This window comes from Pipistrellus hanaki (genome assembly GCF_964339955.1).
Source record: "Pipistrellus hanaki genome assembly, chromosome: 3".
In the NCBI taxonomy this organism is placed as follows: domain Eukaryota; kingdom Metazoa; phylum Chordata; class Mammalia; order Chiroptera; family Vespertilionidae; genus Pipistrellus; species Pipistrellus hanaki.
In genome coordinates this window covers 172,247,748-172,275,070 of record NC_140505.1, presented here as the reverse complement: position 1 = coordinate 172,275,070, position 27,323 = coordinate 172,247,748, and the positions used below count along the sequence as shown (strand labels likewise).

The window sequence follows — 27,323 nt, the reverse complement described above, 5'->3', positions numbered from 1 at the left end:
CGGTTCTCAGAACATAGACATTAGAAACATATTTTGGTCTTGCCAGCCCCAATCTTAAGCTGCCCTCACACTATTCAGTAGATAGTGGCAGAAAATTTAAAAAGACTGTAAAGGGAAATAAGGTGGAGAGAAGTCTGCATGCAACAAGGGAAATGTGAGAACTGCCTATGGTATTATGACAGGCCTAGAAATTGGAGCAGAAGCAGCAAATTTATAAAATTATTCTTGGAAAAATGCCTCATAAAAACAAAAATATTGGCTTCTTATGTTATTAAAATTGACAGTGTTCTGTTTAGTTTTCAGATGCTTCAAGAGTAAACAAAGACTGATTTGGATTATGTATTTCTCAGCTAGATGAAATAAATGTTAACTATGGATAAATGCAAACACATTGGACAGTTGCAGCTTGCTCAAGACCATTCCATTCTCAACCCTGAGAAATGGCATTGTGTGAATTGCAATACAAGTGAGTCGATTTGGGCTTGCCTTAGCTGTTCCCATGTTGCCTGTGGAAGGTATATTGAAGAACATGCTCTCAAGCACTTTCAAGAAAGCAGGCATCCTGTTGCAATAGAGGTGAATGATATGTATGTTTTTTGTTACCTTTGTGATGATTATGTTCTTAATGATAATGCAGCTGGAGATCTGAAGTTACTACGAAGTTCATTAAGTGCAATCAAAAGTCAAAATTATCACTGCACCACTCGCAGGGGAAGGGTTTTACAATCTATCAGTATAAGTGGTGATTCTTATTTCTTACATGACGATGCCCAATCTCTGCTTCAAAATGAAGATCAAATGTATACTGCTCTTTGGCACAGGAGAAGGATCCTAATGGGTAAAATTTTTCGAATTTGGTTTGAACAATCACCCATTGGAAGAAAAAGGCAAGAAGAACAATATCAAGAAAAAATAGAAAATAGAGAAGTAAAGAAAAGACGGCAAGAATTAGAGCATCGAGTTAAAGCAGAATTGGAAAGTATGCCTCCCAGAAAGAGTCTGCGTTTGCAAGGTCTATCTCTGTCCACCACAATAGAAATAGTTCCTGTTCAAGAATCACTACAAACCACAGCATCATCAGCAAAAGATCAAGTAATATCTACCTCAAAGGATGTAAGATTTAAAAAAGCCAGTGACCCCTCAATTAAACAAAGGCCAATTGTAATTCCTGGTGTAACAGGATTAAGAAATTTGGGAAATACTTGCTACATGAATTCTGTTCTTCAAGTGTTGAGTCATTTACTTATTTTTCGACAATGTTTTTTAAAACTTGATCTGAACCAATGGCTGTCTGTGACAGCTAATGATAAGACAAAATCATCTTATAAGCATCCACCAATCACAGATACAGTATGTCAAATGAATGAATGCCAAGAAAAAGATATGTTCTCTGTTCACTCCAGACATCCAACTTTATCATCCAGATTAAGTGTTGGAACATCAAAGAGTAGAAAGATGGAACTTATTCAGCCATGGAAGTCAAGTTCACAGTACATTTCTCTCTGTCATGAATTGCATACTTTGTTCCAAGTCATGTGGTCTGGAAAGTGGGCCTTTGTCTCACCATTTGCTATGCTACACTCAGTGTGGAGACTAATTCCTGCTTTTCGTGGTTATGCCCAACAAGATGCTCAGGAATTTCTTTGTGAACTTTTGGATAAAATACAACATGAACTAGAGACAACTGGTACCAGGTCACCAGCTCTCATCCCCACTTCTCAAAGGAAACTTATCAAACAGGTTTTAAATGTTGTGAATAATATTTTTCATGGACAACTTCTTAGTCAGGTATGGATTTTTTAAAATATGATTTTCATTGTCGGGACTTCATAAAGTGAAACCTAAAAGATGCATATTCTCTATCTCATACAGGAGTAGGGAACCTTTTTCTGCCAAGGGTCATTTGGGTATTTATAACATAATTTGCAGACCATACAAAATTATCAACTTAAAAATTAGCCTGTTATATTTTATCAAGCATTTCATTACTCCTAAAGCCTTGGCAGGGCCAGACCAAATGATTTCTCAGGTCTTATACAGTCTGTGGGCTGGATGTTTCTCACCCCTGATCTAGTGTGTTAGAGTTAGTACAGTTTTCAAGTCAAAATAGGTCACTTTCACAGATATATATGTATAGCCAGCTCACTTTTTATAGTTTCCTTCATGAATCATTGGAAGTAGTTTCATGTCCATGGTATGAAAGCTTTTTTTGTGGAGAAAGGAAATTAGGAGACAGAGCTTCTTAGGTTAACTATATTATATTTATTCTTTGAGAGTTTGAGAAAAGGGGAAGTTTAATCCTACAGGGAACAAATTTGAAGATGCTGATGTTCAAGCATCAACTGCATTTCATAATGTATGGAATGATTTATAAAGTCTATCTTCAATTACTTTGAGTGTTTTCTGGCATTAAATCCTGCTGAATTCTTCACAAAATTTATTATTCTTTCCCTTTTCAGTTACTAATATATCTATCTTATGTAAGATGTTAGAACTGCCCATATTCTTTGTGATTCCTATATTTTGGTGAGGATTTTAATGTAGTGATGTTTGCTTTAAATGGAAGTATGACCTCATTATTTGTCATATTACTATCTTTTGAAATGATCAGTTTTTAGGTCTTCAAGATCTATATACACTAATATACTTTTGTATATAAAAATATAGTATTTTATTTATATCATAATTAAGGGGTGTATAGGGTTTTGGGGAGAGAAAATCAACTGGTGAAAAAACTGCAATTCTAATTATCTAAACACATTAAATTAAATGCATACACACACACACATACACACACACACACACACACACACACACACACACACACACACATATATATATATATATATATATATATATATATATATATCCCTAAATGGATATCTGATTAAATGAGTCCACAGTTTGTTTTTACTTAAATTCAGATTTGACTAATGCCCTTGGAGCTTTTTGAATGCCTAGTAGTTAAAGTCTACCAATGTATAATGGTTAGTTTACTGACAGTGTTTTGGAAGGAAAAATAATAATTTCCTGAAAATAATATAAAGCAGATTATTCAGAATTATGATAGTGCATTTTCAGAAGAAGAGTTTTTTGTTTGTTTGTTTGTTTTTGTTTTTTTATTTGGCAGTGATCTCATGAAAGGAGTAAATGTTTTGACATGAGGATTGTAATCTGAAACATTTTTATTTGCAGGTTACATGTCTTGCATGTGACAACAAATCGAATACCATAGAACCTTTCTGGGATTTGTCACTGGAATTTCCCAAAAGATACCAATGCAATGGAAAAGATATGGCTTCCCAGTCATGCCTGGTTACTGAAATGTTGGCCAAATTCACAGAAATAGAAGCTTTAGAAGGAAAAATCTACATATGTGATCAGTGTAACTGTAAGTAGTGACTATATTCTTCTTGCTTTTCTATGAATGAATGAAAGGAAGCAGGAAAAAATTCCTTAAGTAGCAGCTATGGAAATAAACTTTCTTTGTTAGTTCATCAAAAGAAACTAGGCTGGATATTTCTATCTTATAATTGGCACTTATGAACCTTTGTGTATGTTTGCATTAATGATGATAATTAAAATTTTTTTTTGATCCTGTGTCAATTATGGACAGAAAGGCTTAATAAAATAAAAATAAAAATTTCATATGTGAGGCAGAATATTAAACTGATAAGAACAGATACTACACTTGATCTTAGCCAAAAGGCCGAGAAGTGATTGTGAGGCAGAATAAAGTAGCAAAGTGCCGGTGGTCTTGATTCGGCAGCTAGAAGCATTTAAGAACCTGGAGAAGCACTGTGCGTAAATTAAGAGTCCAGAGACGAAACATAATTTTGGAAGGCATTATGGGGGGTCAGAGAAGACTTAACTAAAGGAACTAAATTCTCCTTGTCTCAGGCCCCAAATTCTCCTTGTCTCAGGCCCCCTTGCTATTTATTAACACAATTCATCCGAAGGCAAGGTGGAGATATACACATCAAAGGGTAGGATTTCATATACATAATCCATTGTCAGATTGGAAGAATTTGCCTACAGCTATCCAGGTGTTTGGCCAGTAAGAGGCAATAACATGTAGATTAAGATGCCCTGAGCTGTCAGGCAGCAAGCAATCATTTTTGTATCCTTTTCAGATTTGGGGAAATAACCTCAGCCATCTCCAGATGATTTAGCCCTGCTGACATGCTGTAATTAGCTTCTGGCAGCAAAGGGGAATAGTAACAGGAAAGCATATTTATTTAGTACTGAAAGAAATGTTTGCTTTAAGTCTTTTTGCTATATATAAAAACATTAATATAGATAATACATGTGTATATGTTTCTGTGTACACGTACCTATGTAATAGAAAATAATATATAGTTGAAGTGCTGCTTTGAAGATTGGCTCCAGAAAAATAAAGATTTATTTTGAAATCGTCTACCATCTCTTTTATATTAGTCATTGTTCTAATTGCTATGGCTAGAGATTAGGCGCTTTTAAATGTTCACATACCTAATGGAGGAAACAGGTAAACAATTAAGATCTGCTAGAGTAAGCTCTTAATAGAGGTGGGCACAGGGGGATGAAATAGCCATTTCAGTTAAAAGGAAGCATTATCCTCCAAGGGAATAGTGTATAAAAGCACTTTAGATCTATCTTTTATTTTTGTTATTACTGATTATTGAGAGAGGGAGGAGAGAAACATTTATCAATTGCTTCCAGCATGCACCTTAACCTAAAAACTGGGTATGTGTCCTGTTGGGGAATTGAACCACGACCTTTTGGTTTACAGGGCAATGCTCCAACCAACTGAGGCACACTGGCCAGGGTCTGTTGTGTATTATGTGTGATGCTTTTATCTACTCTATTAATGTGTACATGGCATTTTAGCATTTATACTACAAATTTTCAAGAATTCTCCGTCAGGTCTGAAAAAAAAATTATTCTAGGGCTCTAGATACTAAACTTCTATGGTATTGTAAAGGATACATTGGATGTTCTAGCATTGAAGGAATGTCGCATCAATTGGTAATTTTATAAAATGATTTATACTAAAATTGTTTTCTGAGTGCTATCTAATATGAATTGTTATAGGAACTGAAGATTTATATAGTTAGCTGAAACCAGTTTGGCTCAGTGGATAGAGCGTCAGCCTGCGGGCTCAAGGGTCCCTGGTTCGATTCCGGTCAAGGGCATGTATGTTGGTTGCAGGCTTATCCCCAGTAGGGGGTGTGCAGGAGGCAGCTGATCGATGATTCTCTCTCATTGATGTTTCTAACTCTCTATCCCTCTCTGTTCCTCTCTGTAAAAAAAATCAATAAAATATATTTTAAAATAAAAAGATTTATATAGTTAGAAAAAAAATCTTGATCAAGTTTGTATGGTAAAGTTTTTTCTTTTTTTCTTGGGCATTAATGAGAGTGATCCTAGAGGTTTTCATCATCAAATCTGGGAGTGGAATGCTATTATGAATGAATGGAAAATATGGTTTTATAATACATTTTAAAATATTATAAGCACTATATCATTTGTTGACTTATTTACAATATTAAGTCATTTACTTAATTGTTTACATGTCTATTTACCTTGATCAGCTCATAAGTTTTATGTTTTTTATTATGTTTCTTAAGGGCAAGTACAGTACAGTATCTAGCACAGTACGGTATCTGTAACATAGTAGATGTTTAAGTGTAATGCATGTGTGAATTATTTTAAAACTTTGCTCAGCTTTTCTTTGTGTCCTTAAATTAAATTTGATTTTCATTCTCTTTGATATCACAGCAAAGCGTAGAAGATTTTCCTCAAAAACAGTTGTACTCACAGAAGCCCAAAAACAACTTATGATATGCCACCTACCTCAGATTCTCAGACTACATCTCAAACGATTCAGGTTAGTAGTAGTAGTATCAGTTGCCTACCAAATGTACACTTCTAACTTATCATTACTTATTGTGCTTCAGAACTTAATACGTGATGAATTAAATTTTAATACTGTATACTTGGCTAGTAGATAACTTAGGTCTACTTATGACTTTTAAGGGGAAAAAATTCTATCAGTGTCTCTAGCCTTGACTAGTGGAGACCATATTCAATATCTAACCTGATTAGCTTCCCTTGGAGAATGCATTGCTGATTAGCAGACTCCTCACATTTTGGTCAGCTAAGTAATATTATTCTCCTTGTAAGTTTCTGATTGCACTGTAATATTTAGCATATTTTAGGTGTAAATGGTTAAATTTGTAACTTAGAATATTTGGCTCAATTGCTTTATACTTGGAAAATATTTGAACAAAGATAAATCAGTTCAGTTCAAAGCAGTTAAAAACAACTCTAGTCTTCAGAAATATATTTAGTTAGGTGAATAAGTTGACAAATTTGTTGGTTAAACAAAGCATATGCTTTCATATTTTGCAATAATCATGTTAACCTGAGAGCTACTGTTCTCTTATCGAATGAAAAGTTACTTTACATGCTATGATTTGAAAATTATTGAGACCATGGTTTAATTTTTTTTTTAAAGTTAAAGGAATACATGTTTTTAAAAAAAGTTTAGACATTACAGAAGGCAAACTAGAAGCCCAAAATAAAATTACCTTTCTTTTCAGTCCTACTTTCCATGTTAAGTTGACTCAGTTATTTTAGTCAGAAAACATCATATGAGTGCTTTTTAATTCAAGATGTTCTATATCATTTGAGGAATATAAAGTAGAAGCCTTTTCACAAGGAGATTATAGTAAGACATGCACAGAAATAATGGTGAAGTAGAAATAGTAAATATCTCAAACTATAAACAAATGATTAATCTGAGACTTGCAGGAGAAAGTTAGTTGATGTACAAATGTTCCCAAAGCCTCTCTAATGACATAGGGGATTTATCATTAAAGTCTCGGTTCACGTCATTTCTTTAGAGAGGACTTCCTTGACCATCTTATTTAAAAGCACCACCACTCAAACCATCAGTTTCACATTACCCTATTTTGCTTACTGTCATAAACCACTGTTTTCAATTGACAGTTGATTTACTTCTCTTCTCCTGCCAGTGAGACAAGTTCTACACATAGTCAATGCCCTAAAATATTAAGTGAATGAATGGGGTATAGACAGAAGGAGGAGTAACATGAGGAAGGAAAGGGAAGGGTCTACCACAGAAGGTTTAGTGAAAAATCAGGTGAGACCTGCCATTGTGTATAAAATCAAATAGAATGAAAACAGGAAGATTATTTAGATTATTCATACTGCATTTTGGGTTCAGGTAACAGGGCCAGAGAGCACTGAAAAGTAAGAACATACGAGCTTCTGTAAAGAAAATTGAAAGGATTTAAAATTTTGTTACTTAAACTGATACTTAATTGGCAACTATAAACTGTTGAAGAACCTCCTGTTCTTCATAACTGCTCTTATATGGTATTTGAAGGTCTCCTTAATACAAACCTGTTTACTCTTATTCCCTTTCTTCTACCCAAAACATATTTGATCCTTCATGCCCTGATTTATCTTTGATTCAGAGACCATGTTGATATTGCCTTTACCACCACATTTATCTTTCTCCTGTATTTTCCAGTGTACAAAACATATCCTATATAATAAAAGAGGTAATAAGCAAATTGACCATCACTCCAACACACAAAATGGCCACCCCATGTGGACACAAGATGGCCACCACAAGATGGCTGGCCTGTGAGGGCCGTTGGGAGAGACCAGGCCTGCAAGGGAAGGCAGTTGGGGGTGACTAGGCTGGCAGAGGAGGGCAGATAGGGGTAACCAGGCCTGCAGGGGAGGGTAGTTGGTAGAGACCAGGCCTGCAAAAGAGGGCAGTTGGGGGCGATCAGGCCAACAGGGGAGGGCAGTTGGGAGGGGCCAGGCCTGCAGGGAAGGACAGTTGGGGGTGACCAGGCCTGCAGAGGAAGACAGTTAGGGGCAACCAGGCTGGCAAGGGAGGGCAGTTAGGGCAACCAGTCTGGCAGGGGAGGGCAGTTGGGGGCAATGAGGACTGCAGGGAAGGACAGTTAGGGGCAACCAGGCTGGTAAGGGAGGGCAGTTAGGGGTGACTAGGCCAGCAGGGGAGGGCAATTAAAGGCAATCAGGCCAGCAGGGGAGCAGTTAGGTATCAATTAGGCTGGCAGGGGGTGGTTAGGGTGTGATCAGGCTGGCAAGCAGAAGTGGTTAGGGGCAACCAGGTAGGCAGGCAGGCAGGTAAGTGGTGGGAGCCAGCAGTTCTGGATTGTGAGAGGGATGTCTGACTGTCTACTTGGATTGGGCCTAAATGGGCAGTAGAACATCCCTTGAGGGGTCCCAGATTGGAGACGATGCAGACTGGGCTGAGGGACACCCCCTTTCCCCGGTGCACAAATTTTGTGCACCAGGCCTCTAGTAGGGTAAATAAAAGGCAAAAAGAGAGAATGGGATTGGGGAGAAGCACACAGGTTCTCTTTGAAGAAGCATAAGAAAAGGGATATTTCTAATAGCTTACAAGTTCCCTGCATGTGCCTCTCAGTCCTATTCTCTTTCCCTCCTCATAAGTAAATCATTATGAATTTTGGATACATTGTTATCTTGTTCTTTGTCATTTTACTATATTTCAGCAGGAAAAAAACAGTACTCAATTTATCAATATGAATGAGTATTTTCTATTTAGATGGCTTACAAGTGTTTATTAGCATAATTAATATAAGGTTTGGATTTTATGGTAAAATAAAAGAAAATGAGAATGACAGGAATGGCTCATGTTAGGTAGGTCCCATTATTCTTGTCTGTTCTTCCATCTATACTAAAGTTAAAGTTGCATTGGATGCAGGATCTTTTATATAGTTCCTGTGGTAGGAGTGGGATATAATTCTCAGTCCAGCAGAATATAAATATGCAAGCCTTACTTTAGTTCCATACTGTTTTAACATTGTACTAAAAAGCATTTTCACATATTTTCTTCAAAAACCTGTCTACAAGCCTTTCTTCCTTCTCTTATCTATTATTTGTCTAAACCTCATGTTTTATTTAATACCTTAATACTATTATTTTCATTGAAGTCTGTCTTTTTCCTCTGTTTAAAACCACCCTAAATGGATTAGAATCTCTTGAAAGAACTACCATATTATTACATTATCCTTCCCCGCCCCCCCTTCCCAGGGCCCCCACTGTAACTCTAGCTCATACTATGTACACTGATAAAAACACTGCTTGCCATGCTTCAATCTAGTACTGGGAAGTGTGACTGCATTATTTGTACCTAGTATCTGGTTATTTTCCTTTGATTTTGTTAATACTTTTACCCTGGTTTGTTCACAGATGGTCAGGACGTAATAATCGGGAGAAGATTGGTGTTCATGTTGACTTTAAAGAAATCTTAAACATGGAGCCCTATTGCTGCAGGGAGTCTGTGAAATCCCTCAGACCAGAATGTTTTATCTATGACTTATCTGCTGTAGTAATGCACCATGGGAAAGGATTTGGCTCAGGACACTACACTGCCTACTGCTATAATTCTGAAGGAGGTATAGATGGGGAAAAGTGTTTTATCTTGGGTTAGACTTGGCAGCTGGAGTTCAGGCTCTAGCAGTTTCTAAATTGGCCGCTAAATCTTCTTAAGCAAAACCACTTGACCTCTTTTCTTTCAAGAATGTTCCTGCATTATTGCTCATAGAAAATACTGAGGGTCTGCCTTCATGGATCATTCATAGGTAGCAAAAGTGATTGAATCTAGGTTTAATATTTTATTTTCCCTTTCCCTTCCTACTGTTAAAGGATGATCCTCTTCTTCATGCCTATTTTCCCTTCCTCCCCCAAAACATACACCTACAAGAAATACACACACACACACACACACACACACAGAAACGATATGTGGACAAAAAGCCCAGTTAATTCAGGAAGGTAATTTAACGCTAAAGTATGAAGAGTCAGTTGTATAATATTGGCTTTATAGTGTGACTAGAGGCCCAGTGTATGAAATTTGTGCACTCAGGGTGGGTGAGTCCCTCAGCGTAGCCTGTGCCCTTTCACAGTCCGGGAGCCTTTGGGGGATGTCCAACCGATGGCTTAGCACTGTCTTGCAGGTAGGAGAGGCTCCTGCCATTGCCATTGCACTCGCCAGTTATGAGCCTGGCTTCTGGCTTAGCAGTGCTCTCCCTGTGGGACCACACTGACCACTAGGGGGCAGCTCCTCTGTTGAGCATCTACCCTTGGTGGTTAGTGCATGACAGTGACCAGTCATTCTGTTGTTGGGCTGAAACCAGCTCTCTGACATCCCCCAAGGGGTCCCAGATTGCACCGGGGTGCAGGCCAGGCTGAGGGACCTCACCAGTGCTTGATCGGGGCCAGGAGGGCTCCAGGGCATGTCAGGCCTGTCTTGCTCAGTCTAAATCAGCTGGACTCCAGCAGCAAGCTAACCTACTGGTCAGAGCGTCTGCCTCCTGGTGGTCAGTCCACATCATTGTGAGCAGATAAGTGGCCTTAGCAAATCATTAGCATATTACTTATTGATTGGTTGAATGGTTTATTGGACGATCAGACACTTAGCATATTAGGTTTTTATTATATAAGCAGCAATATCATTAAATGGTAAGATTATATCAGAAATTAAAGATAGTGTCAAGTCATCAGCAACTTCAAATTACTTCTAGTATAAAGGTAGACAATTCCAGAATAACATACTGCCTAAGCTGTATTTCTCACTAAAAGAAATGAATGGGCTGGACAATAATTTATCTTTAAAAAATAGCATATACATCAACCTAGGTGTCCACGGATAGATGAATGGATAAAGATGTACATACATCATACAGCCATAAAAAAGAACGAAATCTTGCCATTTTCAACAACATGGATGGAGATGGTATATTAAGTGAAGTCATACAAAGAAAGACAAATACTTTCTGATTTCACTTACACCTATATGGGGTCTAAAAACAAAAGGACAAAACAAACTCAGATCCAGAGAACAAATCGATGGCTCCCAGATAGGAGAGGGGTTCAGGGAGAATGGGTGAAAAAGATGAGATTATGAAGTACAAATTGCCAGTTATACAAATAGCCACAGGGATGTAAAGTACAGCATTGGGAACATGGTCAATAATATTGTAATAATTATGGTGCCAGATAGGTACTAGATTAGGATATCAGTTTGTAAGGTATAAAAACATCTAATCACTATGTTGTACACTTGAAACTACTATATGTCAACTATAACAAAGTAAATTTAAAAAAACTTGAACTCACTGAAACGAATGTTTCTAAATCCATGTTTTAACTTAAAATAGAATTTTCTCAAGTTCCTTTATAAACACTAAGGTATATTTCTTTGCTTCACTCTAGGGTTCTGGGTACACTGCAATGATTCCAAGCTAAGCATGTGCACTATGGATGAAGTACGCAAGGCCCAAGCTTATATCTTGTTTTATACCCAGCGAGTTACTGAAACTGGACATTCTAAACTCTTGCCTCCAGAATTCCTGACTGGTACCCTACCTCCTAATGAAGAAGCTGATACCGCTAATGAAAAGCTTAGTTGATCCAAAGATAGTGGGGGTTTCTTGCAATTTGTATACATATCTTCTCAAAGGGCTGATTTACAATTTTGAGCTTTTATTTTTTACTTACTAATCAGTGCACACTATGTTTATAATTTTTTAAATATACAGTCTTTTTACAGGACAAAGCATAAATATATGTATATCAATGAAAGCAAGTAACCTTTTTTTCACGTACGTGGGAGTTTTAAGCTTTTAGTATTTACCTCAGACTGGTGTTGCCTCTTAATTTTAACTAGAGGTCTAGTGCACGACATTCATGCACTGGGTGGTGGTGGTGGGGGGATATCCCCTCAGTCCGGCCTGCAACCTCTAGCAGTCCAGGATCCCTCGGGGGATGTCCAGCTTAGAACTATTGCCAGCTTAGAACATCCTGAGGGATCCTTAGCACTGCCAAGGTGGTAGCTGCACTCGCCAGCTATGAGCCCAGCTTCTGACTGAGCAGCACTCCCCTGTATGAGCACACTAACCATCAGGGGGCAGCTCCTGCATTGTGTGTCTGCCCCCTGGTGGTCAGTGCCTGTCACAGTGACTGTTTTTTCTGCCATTCGGTCCATTTGCATATTAGGGTTTTATTATATAGGATTTGCACAGATCATGAGTTTGTACTGAAGTTCGTGGCATTATTTTATACATTTATCTTTTTTAATATATATTTTTATTGATTTCAAAGAGGGAGAGGGAGACATAGGAACATCAATGATGAAAGAAAATTATTGATCCATCTGTCTCCTGCACATCCCCCAATGGGGATTGAACCCGTAACCTGGGCATGTGCCCTTGACTGGGATTGAACTCTGGACCCTTCAGTCTGCAGACCAGTGCTCTATCCACTGAGCCAAACCAGCTAGGGCAATACATTTATCTTTTGTAGCTATTTTCTAATAGAAAATTTCTAATAGAAAATAGCTACAAAAGATAAATGTATTATTTGATGGAAAAATTATAGACACTTTCTTCACTAATAGTCTTACCCAAAAGTCAATTCAGGCTATTTGTATATTGAAATTACCTTTGCCCCTTGGAGGTACATAAATTACTATTTTCAAAGAGAAAAAATACTTATTAATCACACTCATTGATATCTTGAAGCTTTGTGTGTTACAAGGCTCAGAAGACATTACTGTTGTTAAAGGAACTTCATTTAAAAAATATATTTTTAATAATTGTTCATTTGGCATAGTCAACCATACAAATGAAAATGGCAGCTTTATAAACAGTACGCTTAAAAAATAACTTCAGTACTGTAGATATAACAATGATCGTTGGGACTTACAATGATTCATCTGGCAGCAAACTGGTTTGTAATGATTCTAATAAAGAATATATGAATTTATCAAATAGTTTATTATGTTATGCAAGTACAATTTAATTTGGTTTATGAATTCATTTTGTCTAAATATTAAATCTTTTAAAACTTTGTACTACATATCTTGAGATTCTTCATGGAATAAAATGTCTTGAAAAGGAGAATCCACTAATATATGTTGATCAGCTCTATAAGAGCTCAGTGTTAACCACTAGATTTTTTTTAGAAAAAAAGCTGGTCTGCTTGCAGGTTGAATTCTTAATGGAAAATATGTTAAATGCTGTTCTCCACTAGTGATCATCGTAATATAAGCTTGTGAAGGACAACCTCTATTAGTAAATCTTCCTTAAATTTCAGAGAACAAGTCATCTCAGGTAGCTTTGTGGAGTGCAATGAGACTTTATCATTGAACAGACAAATCATGCCAAAAAACAACTTTAGTGTTAAATGGCTAAGGCTTAAAATCATTTATTAAATACCTATGCAAATCATTACCTCAACTGTTAATTATACCTCATTAAAGACTTCTGTGGTGAAGTTACTGAGTATAGTTTTTATTTCGAGGATTATTTTATCCTTAGATCAACTGCTATACCTCTTAACACCTAATTTTAGTGGGATATTTTAAAACAGCTCTAGAAGCTATCTTACCTAATTAAAAAAAAAATCATCCAAATTAACCATTACTCTGCTACACCCACAGCTAATCTGAATATGCAAATTAACCCAAAGATGGAGGTTAATCTGCATATACAGATGGGGAGCAGAGTGAAGCCTCCTATGAGGAGAAGAGGGGCCGAGGGAGCTATTGGAGTGGTGCTCCAGATAGAAGTGAGGACTTGCTGGCTACAGGTGGCTGGGAGTAAAGCCAGGGGAAGGAAAACCTATTCTTGCATGAGTATCGTGCAATGGGCTTCTAGTGTTTATGGTACTAGAGGCTGGGTGCACAAATTTGTGCATGAGTGGGGTCCAGCTGGGGGCAGGGGGCACCCTCTGGTTGAACTCCTGATAGAGGGGACAATTTGCATATTAGCCTATTATGCTTGTTTTGGGTACTTATTTCAATGTAATATATAAGAAAATGGCTTATAGCCCTTTCTAATCCTTTAAAACTAAAACCCATGTGTGAGGTCAAGGAAGCATGTGGTAACTTGCTCAATTTTGCTAACCTAAGTCAGATCTTAAAAAAGTATTAAAATGAAACTAAAACCTAGACAATGTACAGAAATTTAAGATTTCTTACTGTACATCTCAACATGGGCTTTTACATTATGCTAAATTGATCTAACAAAAACAACGTTTTGATTGTAAAATAATTTACTAAAGGCACTATTGTTAAACATTCAAACTAATAATTGGTTACCAATAAGGTACATCATTATAAACATGACAGAATGATTTCAAGAGATACATGTCTAATAGGTAAACAGTACAGTTTTTCCTTAAGTGAAAGCTTTTTTATATACAAGATCATATCCCTTCCAGCCATTCCAGCGGCATGTAAGTGGTGCTACTGCTTCCAACAGTTACCTGGGAAGGAAGCTTGGATCTCATAAATGGGTTAAAATCACTACTACTAAAGAGGTCTCACAAAGCTCCAAATTTTTTTACTCAAAAGGTCAATTCTAAAATTCAGGGGTTTGGAAATCAGGATATTTCCTCCCTCCAAAGTACATCAAAACAGTATGGACTCAAAAACTCCAGATGAGCTAGCTGGCGGGCCCAAGCCCTGTAACATATCCAAGCACAAACTGATGAGCTCTGCCACTAGCACATCACAGAAAATGGAGAACTTATTCAAAGATAGCTCATGAACATTAGCACCATAGTAAACATGGCTCATATAACTAAACTAGATTGTTTATCCCACAACATTCATTTATAATTCAAATGCTGAAAGCGGTTTTTTAATGTGTAATAAATGATCTAAGTACAGAAGTCAGGTTTCTCTTTCTATGAGAAAAACATTAAAATACAAAACAGCATCCCAGAGGCAATAAATGTTACTGTGCTAAACATACAAATTAAGGCTTTTACATAACTATTTTGAAAGTTTTTTGAAACATTCCCAAAAATAATTTACATAGAATTCAAGCAGTTTGTTCAAGAATTGGTAGTGGGGTTCAGTTCAAGTATTATGCATCTTACATTCACTTATGCACTTAGCTGCTTTAATGAGTCACTATAACCTCACTTGCTGAAATATCACCCATAATGTTATAAATCCAAACCAGTCGAGGTACAGGTGCTAAAGAATTTGGTTCACTAATGAAAAAGCCTAATAATTCAATTTAACTTCTAACTAGAATAAGACCCAATCATGGAAAATTTTCCTGTTTTTGTGGTTCTAAATGCATTTTTGGTTTACCAAGCAAGCTGAATACCTTTCGTAATATATATAGCACTGGACAAAGGATATAAATGTTATTTTACTAAATCAAGGTTTCAAGTTGTACAACATCCCTAAGTCATCTTACAAATAGATATTTCCAATGCCAGAGAAAAAAATGAAAGATAAGGACTAATATGGTCCTTAAAAAAAAGGCAAAATATTCCTAAAGCTGTATATTAATTTATGAAGCTTCTCCCACTTTATACATGTATAGATCTTGTTTAGCCACTATATCAGAAAAAAAGTTTCAGAGTACAGATCTAAATGCAGATAAAAGCTCTACATTTCCCTACATTAAGTTTATTTTCTGTGCAAAATTATAACCACAGACATTGAAATGTAGCTCTTAGGTCTGAAAATGTCTTTATTTTTTAGAAAATGGATTCCAGGAAGGTTAAAAAGCAATACTAGAAGTTATAGGTGCAGAATTGGATGTATTCATTCAAAGCATTCAAATAAGAATATGGCAATATAAATATTTGAAAAGCATCTCTTAGGTGTTCAAAACAAAATGCTTAAGTCATTCCTAACTATTTTGAACTTTATAGCATTTTCTAGTCAGGAGAAAAAAGTTAACTTTTGAAAGTCCTGAAAGCTTTTTCCGTGGTTAATTACATTAGACTGTTTGCCTTTGATCAAATTCCTTTTTAAACACAAATAAAAGTATATAGGTCCACTGTTAAACAGACAACATGTCGCAAATCAATTCTGGTATAATGTATTCCAACAAAGCTTATAAAATAAAAGACGTTAAGGTGGCTTTGGACTAAGTTTAATAGTCATCTCCTCTGCTGACAACTTCTTTACATGTTGGACGCAACAGGATGGTATGTTCAAACTGTGCTGTATATGATCCTTTAATGTCACATAATGGTGGATATGGATCTACAATGCCCAAGTCACACAGATTCTTCAAAGCCATCAAATATTTACTTTCTCCCAAGCGATCCAGCCATCTCCGGCAGAAGGCAAGGGTACCAAAGTTTTCATTGATGACATTTAACAAGTGTTTTGTTCTTGGAAGCCTAAAAGGAAGAAAATCCAAGATTTATAGTTAGCTAAAAAGTTACCAAAACTCACTTCCTCATTAAGAAAAACTCAAATGGTAGCTGTAAGTTTACTTAAAAGTTTAAAAACTTTTGTTTTCACATTCAAAAGCAAGGATATAAAATAGCCCATATTTAATTATAGATGGCAGCTGAATAGGAAGCCAGATGAAGGCTCTTATCATGTCTGTGTCTATGCATGAGTGAAATTCCCAATACAAACTCACCAACAGTATTTTGGTGAGAATTTCTTTTTTTATGCATCAAGCTGAAAGACCTGCACATTATGTAGGTGTAAATTTTTCACCCAACTATCCAAAAAGATTGTTTTAAAAAATATATTTTTATTGACTTAAGAGAGAAAGGTATAAGGAGAGATAGAAACATTAATGGCCCTAACTGGTTTGGCTCAGTGGATAAGAGTGTTGGTCTACGGACTGAAAGTTCGATTCCTGTCAAGGCCATGTACCTTGGTTGCAGGCACATCCCCAGTAATGGGCGTGCAAGAGGCAGCTAATCGATGTTTCTAACTCTCCCTCTCCTTCTCCGTAAAAAAAAAATCAATAAAATATATTAAGAAAAAAGAAACATCAATGATAAGAGGGAATCATTGATAGGTTGCCTGCTGCCCGCCCCCTACTGGGGATTGAGCCCGCAACCCAGGCATATACCCTTGACCGGAATCGAACCTGGAACCCTTTAGTCCATAGGCCGATGCTCTATCCACTGCCAAACCAGCTAGGGCCAAAAAGATTTTTTTTAAGTAAATAAAAAGATAAAGTTTACCAAATATAAGGAAAAAATCCAGAAATACTACAAAATTATCATCTCTAAAATTATTACAATTATTAGAAACTGGACCTGAAGAAAACAGTTACCTACATCATTTTCATCTCAGTTACCGGTAAATTTTTAACAGGCTAATCTCTTTGCTGCATTATGGGAATCCACAGAATTTAATATTAGGATATAAAACTTTGTATCACTGTGGATATTTTCCACATTTTTAAAATAGCTGATAACTGGGAAGGGAAACTCACTAGTCATACAGAAATAAGACTCTCTCACCTTATTGGCACATGTCCAACATCAAAATTTTTCATGTAATGTGAACATTCCATATCATCATGAACAATGCCTTTTCCTGTGCTCCCGAAGGTTTCAATGGCATACACTTCTCCTTCCTAAAAAATACATTAGAATAGGGAGACAAGAAAAATTAAGAACGAATTAAAATTACCTTATCTTAATGGCAGGCTGAGGTATTTCCTACTTCATGGAAGAAACAACATGAATACCCTTGGCAGTCCTTATCCACCTTCCTGGCTTTTTACCTCCTTAGCGTTTTTTGGTCTTTCTATGTCCTCCTTTTAGAATGCAGGCTTTACATGGGCAAGGAATTTTGTTTTGTTAACTATATCCTTAGTGCCTACTGAAGAGACTGGCAGGCACATCCATGATGCTCAGTAAATATTCACTATGTGTTGAATAAACAACCCTTTGACATACCCAATCTTACATAACTGATTTGAGCCCTGATCTGACAGGACAAAATTTGCACACTAAAGCCATGGCCGGTGTGGCTCCATTAGTTGTGCATCGTCCCGTGTACCAAAAGGTTGCCAGTTTGATTCCTGGTCAGGGCACATAATCAAGTTGCAGATTCAATCCCCGGTAAGGGTGTATGCACGAGGCAATCTCTCTAAAATCAATAAAAGCATACTTAAGAAAAAATTTGCACACTAATATGGCCCAATCCCTGTCAAGGTAAATATAAATGGCAAGTTAATTTTGCTCAACATACTATGTACTTAACTATCACTATCTTTGGTTTGGGAAAAAGAAAATCAAAATGCTTCACAAAGAACATACATACCTCCATTCTTGTTGCCTCTCCTCCTTTCACAATGGGCACTGTTTTCCCAGCATGTATTCTGTATGGCCCAATTGAATGCCCATTTAAATTACGAATTGGTTTCACTGGCATAATAAGAAAAAAAAAAATAGTTTAACCTCACCTTAAGGTAGTTAAAATACAAAGTGGAAAACTAGTGTAATGCAATGTTAATTAAAAACTAGAAGTGAGAAAAGAGAAATGGTGGGAAAAGAATAAACTATGTGATGAAGACACAAGGGGGTCCATCTAAGGAGGTATTGTTAATCAATAAAAAGTCATAAAATGCCATGTACATAATAATTAAAAACATGAAAATTATATATTGTTATGGTCTAAAAGGCAATGTAAGAATTAGTATTTTGTGTTAAAATGATAGGATTTATGAAACCTTAAATTTTATTACTCCATCAACATTTGCAATGTTAAAATAGAAAATCTCAAACAAACCCAAGGTCCTGATAATGATAGAATAAACAAACTGTGGTACAGTCACACAATGGAATGCTACTCAGAAATAAAAATACTAGGGATACACCAAACTAAAACCTAAAGAAAAAAAATGAGCAAAGAAAGGCACAATTATATACATATTGTGCATTGGAATGTATATATATATATATATATATATACATGTACATTTAATATTTTCAAAATTATGCATAATTAGGTACCTGTTTAGGGATATGTAACTAGATTGTAAAAGATATAAAGAAAAGCAAATGCAAATACTTTAGTACTTAAGATAGTGGTTTACTAGAGGAAGACCACTGAAATAGAGAAGGCCTATACAGATAGAACTAGAGGCCTGGTGCATGACATTCATGCATTGGGTGGTTGGGAGGAGCGGGGGTGTGTCCCTCAACCCGCCTGCACCCTCTCACAGTCCAGGACCTCTTGGGGGATTTCCTCCTGCCAGCTTAGGCCTGATCCTCTTGAACACCCTTTTTGCAACCTGAGATTCTTTGCTCCTTTTTGCCTGCCTCTTTACCACAGGCACTCCTTTGCGCTGCTGCCACCACCCCTGGGCTCTTTTCTGGCTGAGTGGTGCACACTGACCACCAGGGGGCAGCTCATGTGTTGAGCGTTTGTCCCCTGGTGGTGTGTGTCATAGTGACTGGTAGTTCTGCTGTTCAGTTGATTTGTATATTGGCCTCTTATTATTAGGATATTGTACAAATAGTGTTTATTACAGTTTACAATAAAAAAGATTTTTAAAAAATTTAGTGGTACAGTGCTAGAATCATTCAGATGAGCTACGTTTCTCCTAGGGCAGAATTAAGTAGCAAGGTTTTTTCCAAAACTGTATCAGTGAAACAATAACAAGTATATTACAAATTTAGGGGATGGTACAGAAAAATAAAATTCTCAGCTCTTCAAAAATATTGCCTTTTATATAAATAAGCTAAATGTATTTAAAAGTCAGCAAATATTACTATGTCTCTAAGACTAGCAAACTGACCCATTAAAAAATACATTTAAATAAAAAAAGATTTTCTAGACCCTGGACTTCCACCATGGCTTTACACACTGCCAAGTCATTCTATGACCTCACTACTATCAGCCTGGCTGGGGAGCAGATAGATTTCAATACATTCTGAAATTTAGCATCGCTCTGAACCAGCTCAATGAGCTGCAATGTCCCTTTCCCAGGCACTTGGTGGTTCTTGGCTTCCCTTGCAACCAATTTGAACATCAGAAGAACTGTCAGAATGAGATTCTAAATAAATTTCAAGTATGTTCGCTCTTGGGGGTGGATTCCAGTCAACCTTTACCCTTGCCCAAAAGTGTGAGATGAATGGTCAGAACAAGCATCCTGTCTTCACCTACCTGAAGAACAAGTTCCCCTACCCTTATGATGACCCATTTTCTCTCATAACCAATCCAAAATTCATCATTTGGCGACCAGTATGCCACTCAGATATGTCCTGGAATCTTAAGAAGTTCCTTACCAGGCCGAAGGGGAACCCCTTCTGACACTACAGCTGCACTCTCCCCCTCCTCCAACATTGAGCCTGATATCAAGGGTCTCCTCAAAGTTGCCATATAGACATCAGTTACTCATCACACAGATCTACTCCATCTAGCCCTTGAGTATCTTTCCTTAGGATTCAGAGTGTCCTTGGGAGACACTGCTGGACCTAAGCTTTCCCTTGAAATAAGTCTCCGTCATTGAAGAGCCTTGCCTTTCCTGTCAGCCTGTTGCCTTTCCCCGCCCCCGCTCAATTATCTGGTTGGTGATTCAAGTTGGCCTCCAAGACTTCGGCAGGCTCTGGGCCTTCACAAAATGATGGCACTACCCTAAAAATATATGGGTGCTGTCTGAGGAGTGTGAAGAGCCCACATCAGCCTGCTAGCAAGTGTGAAAATGGCAAAAAACAAAACAAACGAAAAAAAAACAAAAAATTTTAAACAAAAGTCCTATCTAATAAAAGAGTAATATGCAAATTGACCATACCTCCGATATACCACCAGCCATTCAGAGCAAGTATGCTAATCAACCCCAGCCAAGATGGCTGCAGCCACAAAGAGCAGGAAGGAGGCTTGGGTTTCTCTGGCAATGAAAGAAGCCAAGCTTTCCGCCTGCCCTAGCCAGCCTAGGCCTCTTTTCAAGCCTACAAAGTTTCAATTATAAAAGGTAAACAAATCCAAAAAGAAATGGCGGCAGCCACAGAGCAAGAAGAAGGCTTGAGTCCGAAGTTTCAAATATAGAAGGTAAATAAATTCCAGATACCAGGACCTCCGCTTGGGTTGCCAAGGGAGGGTGGGGAGGTGGGGAGTGGAGGGGTGTGTGGCTGGCCTGCAAACCACCACAGGCCCCTTGCTAAAGCTGCCCCATGCCCCAAGGGAACCCCCACCCTGATCTGAGACATGCTTCAGGGCAAACCAGCTGGCCCCCACCCATGCACCAGGCCTCTATCTTATCTAATAAAAGAGTACTATGCAGATCAACCATCACTCCAACACAAAAGATGGCTGCTCCATATGATCAAAGATCCTGCCCCCATGTAGCCACAAGATGGCCACCACAAGATAGCCAGAAAGGGAGTGCTGTTGGGAGGGAACAGACCTGCAAGGGAGGGCAGTTGGGGGTGATCAACCCTACAGGGGAGGGCAGTTAGGGGTGACCAGGCCAGCAGAGGAGTGAAGGTGGGGGCAAAGAGATTGGCAGAGGAGCAGTTAGACATCAATCAGGCTGGCATGGGAGTGGTTAGGGAGTGATCAGTCTGGCAGGCAGAAGCGTTAGGGACAAACAGGAAGGCAGGCAGGTGAGCAGTTGGGAGCCAGCAGTCCTGGATTGTGAGAGGGATCACAGATTGGAGAGGGTGCAGACTAGGCTGAGGGATATCACCACACCCTCCAACCGTGCACGAATTTCATGCACCGGACCTCTAGTACATATATATAAAAAACCAACCTAATGTATAAAAAAGTTACACAGAAGAAACAGGGCACAGAGGTATATATTTTTATATTATAAGGTTTTGACAGTTTCAAGCTAATTCTGGAACCAACAGCTATAAAGGTAATTTTCTAACTCTATTACCTTCCTGCTCAAATAAGTAAAATTGCCTTCCTTGATGGCCCAGCTCTGTATTATGATTTTTGGAAATTGCTTATGAAAGTTAAGCCTAGAGTCTAGTTCTTCATCTCTCAATGTCATGATTTGTCCATACCCTTTCTGCTCTAACAAGTAAAAATGAATTCTGTCACTTTAAATGAAGAACCCAAACCAATACAATAACTGATATCTAAGAAGAGGTGCTGAAATAACAGATCCAAAAATATTTTACTAGCTTAGTGGAAGAGGTAAGGAGGCAGGTATTAAAGATTACAATACTACAGTGGCTGAAAGTCAAATTGTCACCTAATAGAAACCTTGAAAGCAAGATTGCACAGAATTAGAAGAAAACAGAAAAGAGCTGAAACCGGTTTGGCTCAGTGGATAGAGTGTCGGCCTGCTGACTGAAAGGTCCCAGGTTCGATTCAAGTCAAGGGCATGTACCTTGGTTGCGGGCACATCCCCAGTAGGGGTTATGCAAGAGGCAGCTGATGGATGATTCTCTCTCATCGATATTTCTAACTCTCTATCCCTCTCTTTTTCTCTCTGTAAAAATTCAATAAAATATATTAAAAAAAGAAAATAGAAAACAAAGATTGAGAGGGACTTGAATGTACATTATTTGTTTTATGGCACCAATTCCAAAACTGGGGTGGAAAATAACAATATTTGTTAAATACTAATACATTTCAGACACTATCATAAAATTTATATTTCTAAACAAAACAAAAAATAATAGCATTAATCCTATTACACTAAAATATATATATACACACACATACACACCTTGGGTTCTTAAAAGGTTTTAGGATTATCTAAACTCAAAGATAGAACTGCCTGACCCCTGAAAGGATGTTTTCTTCATTCTCATACCACCTCCAAGTCTGAGCAGCCTTTCTTATCTATTGTAGAAAGTTACTTTTAACAGCTATTGGTCCCAGAATTAGCCTGTGTCTATCAAAAACATGTATAATATGAAATGGATATCCCTGTGCCTTGCTTCTTCTGTGTAAGTTGGTTATGTTAGGTTAATTGATTTATTTAAATGTATTTATTTTTAAAAAATACATATATCTTATTGATTTTTTACAGAGAGGAGAGAGAGATAGAGAGCTAGAAACGTCAATGAGAGAAACATCGACCAGCTGCCTCCTGCACACCCTCTACTGGGGATGTGCCTGCAACCAATGTACATGCCCTTGACCAGAATCGAACCTGGGACCTTTCAGTCCGCAGACCGACACTCTACCACTGAGCAAAACCGGTTTCGGCTAAATGTATTTTTGTTTTAACAAAAATTTTGTGCGAAATATCTGTTTTTACTTAGATGTATTTTGGATTGGTCTCAAAGGAAAAACTACTTTTGCACTTGCTAAAAACATAATACCGTAGTCTATATATTATCACAAGGTAATACAAAAATGCTGAATTATATGAATTTACCGAAGGGTAAGGAAACATGACAGATGCCAATCAGACTATACAGAACAGACAGAATATGGTTAAAGGAAATGTAGGAGTTCTGTAAGGACGTTATTAGGACAGCGGGAACAGAAAGCTATGAGTATAGATGCAGCAGGAGGATGGGTGCTTAAGAGCGGTCAGATAGATGCTGGGAGTCCGAGGAAGACTGGACTGAGGAAGAGCATAGGTGAGTCTGGAACTGTATACCTAAGGCAGTGGCTAGGAAAGAGTAGCAGGCAGATGGAATAAAGATGAAAGGAAGTACCCTGACCAGCTCAATGGGTAGAGAGTCAGCCCATACTCCAAAAGGTTGAGGGTTTGATTCCACAACCTGCTGGCGTGTGCAAGAGGCAACCAATCTCTCTCCTTCCCCCTCCTCCCTTCCACTCTCTTTAAAAATCAATGGAAAAAATAACCTTGGTTGAGGATTAAAAACAACAAAGATTAAAGGACACACAAGGAATAAACTAGCCTCTCAATTTTATATTTAACTTCTCTGAGTTATGAAAAAGATAATTCCAGGGATAGAATATATTACTTCAAGACAGCACTAATTCAGTACTCCTTGAGGCAGTTATAATTTGACTAGTCACAGAAAACCTAGTCTACATTTTGGCCATCCTGGGATAAATACCCAAGTGTCTTCTTATCAGCTACCAGAGGAGCCTGGCAACAATTCACAGCTAATGACCACATACTCCTCCTACCATAAGCAGGTCATTTTCCCATTTCCCTTCTATATTCTCAAGAGATAAAGATGAAGCAACTAATCCAAAGAAAGCACTCTAACACTTTTTTAAAATTAGTTTTGCAAAGGTCACACCATTTTAACTAAGATATATTTTTTAAAGAACATACCTTGATATGTCTTCCCATCTATTTCAACCTCATAGGATTCCATAACTTCTTGAATTGCCTCACCAACATCACATAGACGAACATCAATTCCAGCACACTAAAGACCAAATAATGTATAATGTTATTCAAAGCACAGAATTTTACATTACCTTAATTTCAAAACTGCTTTGTACATTGAACTTCCTCTATAAAAACCTTTGGCACACTATATAATAGTCTTACATAATCCAAAGTTCTTAAGCAAGTTATAATGTGCTCAAAACATATTGAATGAAATAGTGATTACAGTTCACATACCTTTATTCCAGTGTTAGTGGCATCTTTTACAGCTTTTAATAATGTATCATATTTGGGATTAAAAGTGACAGTAAAAGCACAGTCAATAATCCTACCTGTAAGAAAAAAATTCTTGTTTAAAGACAATTTACTTATCAGCTAGTCGATTTATCTATTTTATAGCATCTACTCCATTGCTTATCCTTGCTAGTTAACAGGGGCAGAAAAGTAAAATTAAGTTATATGAAAGATTCAGGAGGAAAAGATAATTTCAGGGGTAGTACATATTACTTCAAGATAGCACTAATTCAGTACTCATCGAGGCAGTTATGCAAAAATATAAACAGAAACAAATCAAAGCTAGAAAATCCAAGGGTACTAAGAAACAGCAATGTAGGCAGAGAATATGTGTAGATCCACAGGATGCTAACCATAATCCCAGCTTCTTCGATTTTATAAAAGCTTAGGTAAGTACTTAATTTAAGCTTTGCTTTCTCACGTGTTAAAGTGAGATAAAATTATACTTACAGAAAAGCTAACAAGTATAAAGGTTGGTAAACGTAAAGGTTCTAAATAATCATTTGTTGTTATATGAATGTCTGAAATAATACCTAAGAATTATATATGATTATATTTTTCTTTTCTAATATTTTTTATTGATTTGTTTTACAGAGAGGAAGGGAGAGGGAGAGAGAGTTAGAAGCATCAATGAGAGAGAAACATCAATCAGCTGCCTCCTGCACTGCCCCTATTGGGGATGTGCCTGCAACCAAGGTACATGCCCTTGACTGGAATCGAACTTGGGATCCTTGAGTCCACAGGCCAACGTTCTATCCACTGAGCAAAACCGGTTAGGGCAAGATTATATTTTGCATGCCTTGATACAAAGGGTAAACTTCAATTACCTGATGGTTTTTATTATACTCCATTTAGGATGCTTTAAAGCAAATTTCAAAATCTACCTCAACACAGCTCTATTAAAAAGTGAGGCATTAAGAAGAAAATTTGGGAATTCAGTATCTATAGACCTGCCCCATCCAACAGAGAAAAGACTAGTCCTTTTAAGGAGAGGGTGGGGTGAAATTATTTCTAAGAACTCACCACTTATATGTGTTCCAAAGTCTATCTTACAGATATCATCATACTGTAATACTGTTGTGTCACCAGCATTGGGAGTATAATGGGCAGCACAGTTATTGAGAGAACACCCAGTAGGAAATGCCAGGCCTGCATTTAATCCATTCTCTTTTATTAGCTTTCGTGAACAATCTTCCAACTTTTCGCTAAAAAATAAAAACAAAACTTGTTTACTTTGACATTTTATATAAGGTATAACCTTATAAACCTTACAACTCATCATATTCAGAAAGTTAACTAAAACTCTTAAATTACTTTCTGGAAATAATCTGAGCACTTTCTGAATGTGAATAACAGTTCTCTGAAGCTATGAAAATAGTAGTTCACCTCTAAAAGATAAAAAAATTAATTAAACTAGAAATCTGGAGAAATTAAATGATAGAACTTAAGTTTCCTAGTAGGTAACATTCTTGACATAGACTAATTTTAATGCTGATTACACTTTATTTACTTAATGTTGCATATTTTGAAATATGAATTAGAGAATGATTTCTCAAGGGGAAAACTGGAAAAATAATTACTTTCATTGGTTTCTTCATTGCATTTTAAATTTTTGTGTCCAAGAATTTTAATTTAATATGAATTGGTAGATAGTAAAACAATAAGAGTTCAAGACAAAAAATAAGAATAATGTGTGCATTTGCACATGAGTATACATGAATACAAAATAGGAAGGTTGAAGTACAAATGTCCTCTAATGGTTTCCTTGTTACATCAACATTACAAGAATTTAGAAGATATTTCTAGAACCTTCATTTAAAGTTTTAGCAAAGTTGTAATGAAAGCCAAAGATTACAATGAAGTCAGCTCTAAAAAATAATTCTTCTCATGATCTTATTAAATCATATTCCTTTTTACCAGATTTCTATCATTGTCATCCCAGGCTTGATCCAGCTCATAACATATTTTCTAACTTGTCGATGTGCTTCCGCAGCTTCTCGAAAATCATTCCAAATCTCTTCACTAGCTTGATCTAATGCTTTCTTTTCTTCACTTGTAGTTCTCCAAGCAGCTGTTCGCCTTTATAGTACACATAGCATAGTATTAGTAATTTAAGAAACAGCATAATAAATATAAAAGCTGAGATTAAAATATATTAATAAGACATTTTAGATAAAAACATTACGTATTTAATTTCTTTCATTAAATGATAGTAAAACTTCTGAATACAAGTAGTCAAACACTTGTAATCAGGCCAAATCATAATAAATACTTTCCAAGAATCTTAAAAAAAAAAAAAAAAAAAAAATCAAGTGAGATTGCATTCATAGTCAGAAGGACTAAAACCATGCCACAGAAAATAACACAAAACAAGAAAACCAGAAAAGTCAGAAGAGTCCTAGATACCAAGCAAAAAGTCATCATTCCACTTGAGGTAATATATATAATAAGAGGCTTCAAAAGAGCACACCAAAATTTAGCATTTAACGTCACCAATAGAGCAAATTCTAATTCAAAGACTTGACCTGGAAATATGCATATATCGTCTTCAAAGCATAAAATATTACGGCTTTTACAGGTGTTTTCTAATTGTGTGTTTGTGTGTGTATACGTATGTATGTATATGTATATGGTAAATCTTCCTTGAAGGATATGGCTCACATTCTAAAAGTGCTAGGAGTTAACAGCTTTTTCCCAGTATCTGGGAATCAGGAAATCCACTGATTGCCTTTAAGCAATACATTTAAAAATATATATATATTTTATTGATTTTTTTTCTTACAGAGAGGAAGAGAGAGGGAGAGTTAGAAACATCAATGAGAGAGAAGCATCGATCAGCTGCCTCTTGCACACCCCCACTGAGGATGTGCCTGCAACCAAGGTACATGCCCTTGACCGGAATCAAACCCAGGACCTTTCAGTCTGCAGGCCAACGCTCTATCC

General features: G+C 36.9%; 2 protein-coding genes and 1 pseudogene across 5 annotated transcripts in view; 2 read left to right on the top strand and 1 right to left on the bottom strand.

Moving 5' to 3' along the window:
• Positions 1-363: 363 nt before the first annotated feature.
• Positions 364-13,032, top strand: USP44 (ubiquitin specific peptidase 44; the record flags this gene model as incomplete). 2 transcript variants are annotated; one of them, XM_084878475.1, is made up of 5 exons in its annotated part: positions 364-1,788; positions 3,196-3,391; positions 5,761-5,869; positions 9,262-9,467; positions 11,287-13,032. In XM_084878475.1, the coding sequence occupies 5 exons, from the start codon at positions 364-366 to the stop codon at positions 11,481-11,483; spliced, it is 2,133 nt and encodes a 710-aa protein (XP_084734601.1). In that variant the 3' UTR covers positions 11,484-13,032. The 2 variants fall into 2 exon arrangements, with proteins under 2 accessions (XP_084734601.1, XP_084734602.1); XM_084878476.1 differs by lacking the exon at positions 9,262-9,467 and having other exon boundaries at positions 373-1,788; positions 11,287-11,453.
• A 2,516-nt stretch (positions 13,033-15,548) lies between these two features.
• METAP2 (methionyl aminopeptidase 2) overlaps positions 15,549-27,323 on the bottom strand; it is a 32,801-nt gene continuing 21,026 nt past the window's right edge. For both annotated transcript variants that reach the window (XM_084878488.1, XM_084878489.1), the window contains exons 5-11: positions 26,298-26,459; positions 25,404-25,585; positions 24,324-24,418; positions 24,027-24,123; positions 18,125-18,228; positions 17,317-17,432; positions 15,549-16,227 (exon numbers count right to left, since the gene is read on the bottom strand). In XM_084878488.1, coding sequence (XP_084734614.1) covers positions 15,975-16,227; positions 17,317-17,432; positions 18,125-18,228; positions 24,027-24,123; positions 24,324-24,418; positions 25,404-25,585; positions 26,298-26,459 — 1,009 coding nt within the window. In that variant the 3' untranslated portion in view covers positions 15,549-15,974. The remainder of the gene's footprint in view (positions 16,228-17,316; positions 17,433-18,124; positions 18,229-24,026; positions 24,124-24,323; positions 24,419-25,403; positions 25,586-26,297; positions 26,460-27,323) is intronic.
• LOC311619869 (glutathione peroxidase 2-like) lies at positions 18,235-20,909 on the top strand (annotated as a pseudogene). Its single transcript has one exon. The product of its transcript is annotated as a glutathione peroxidase 2-like (transcript).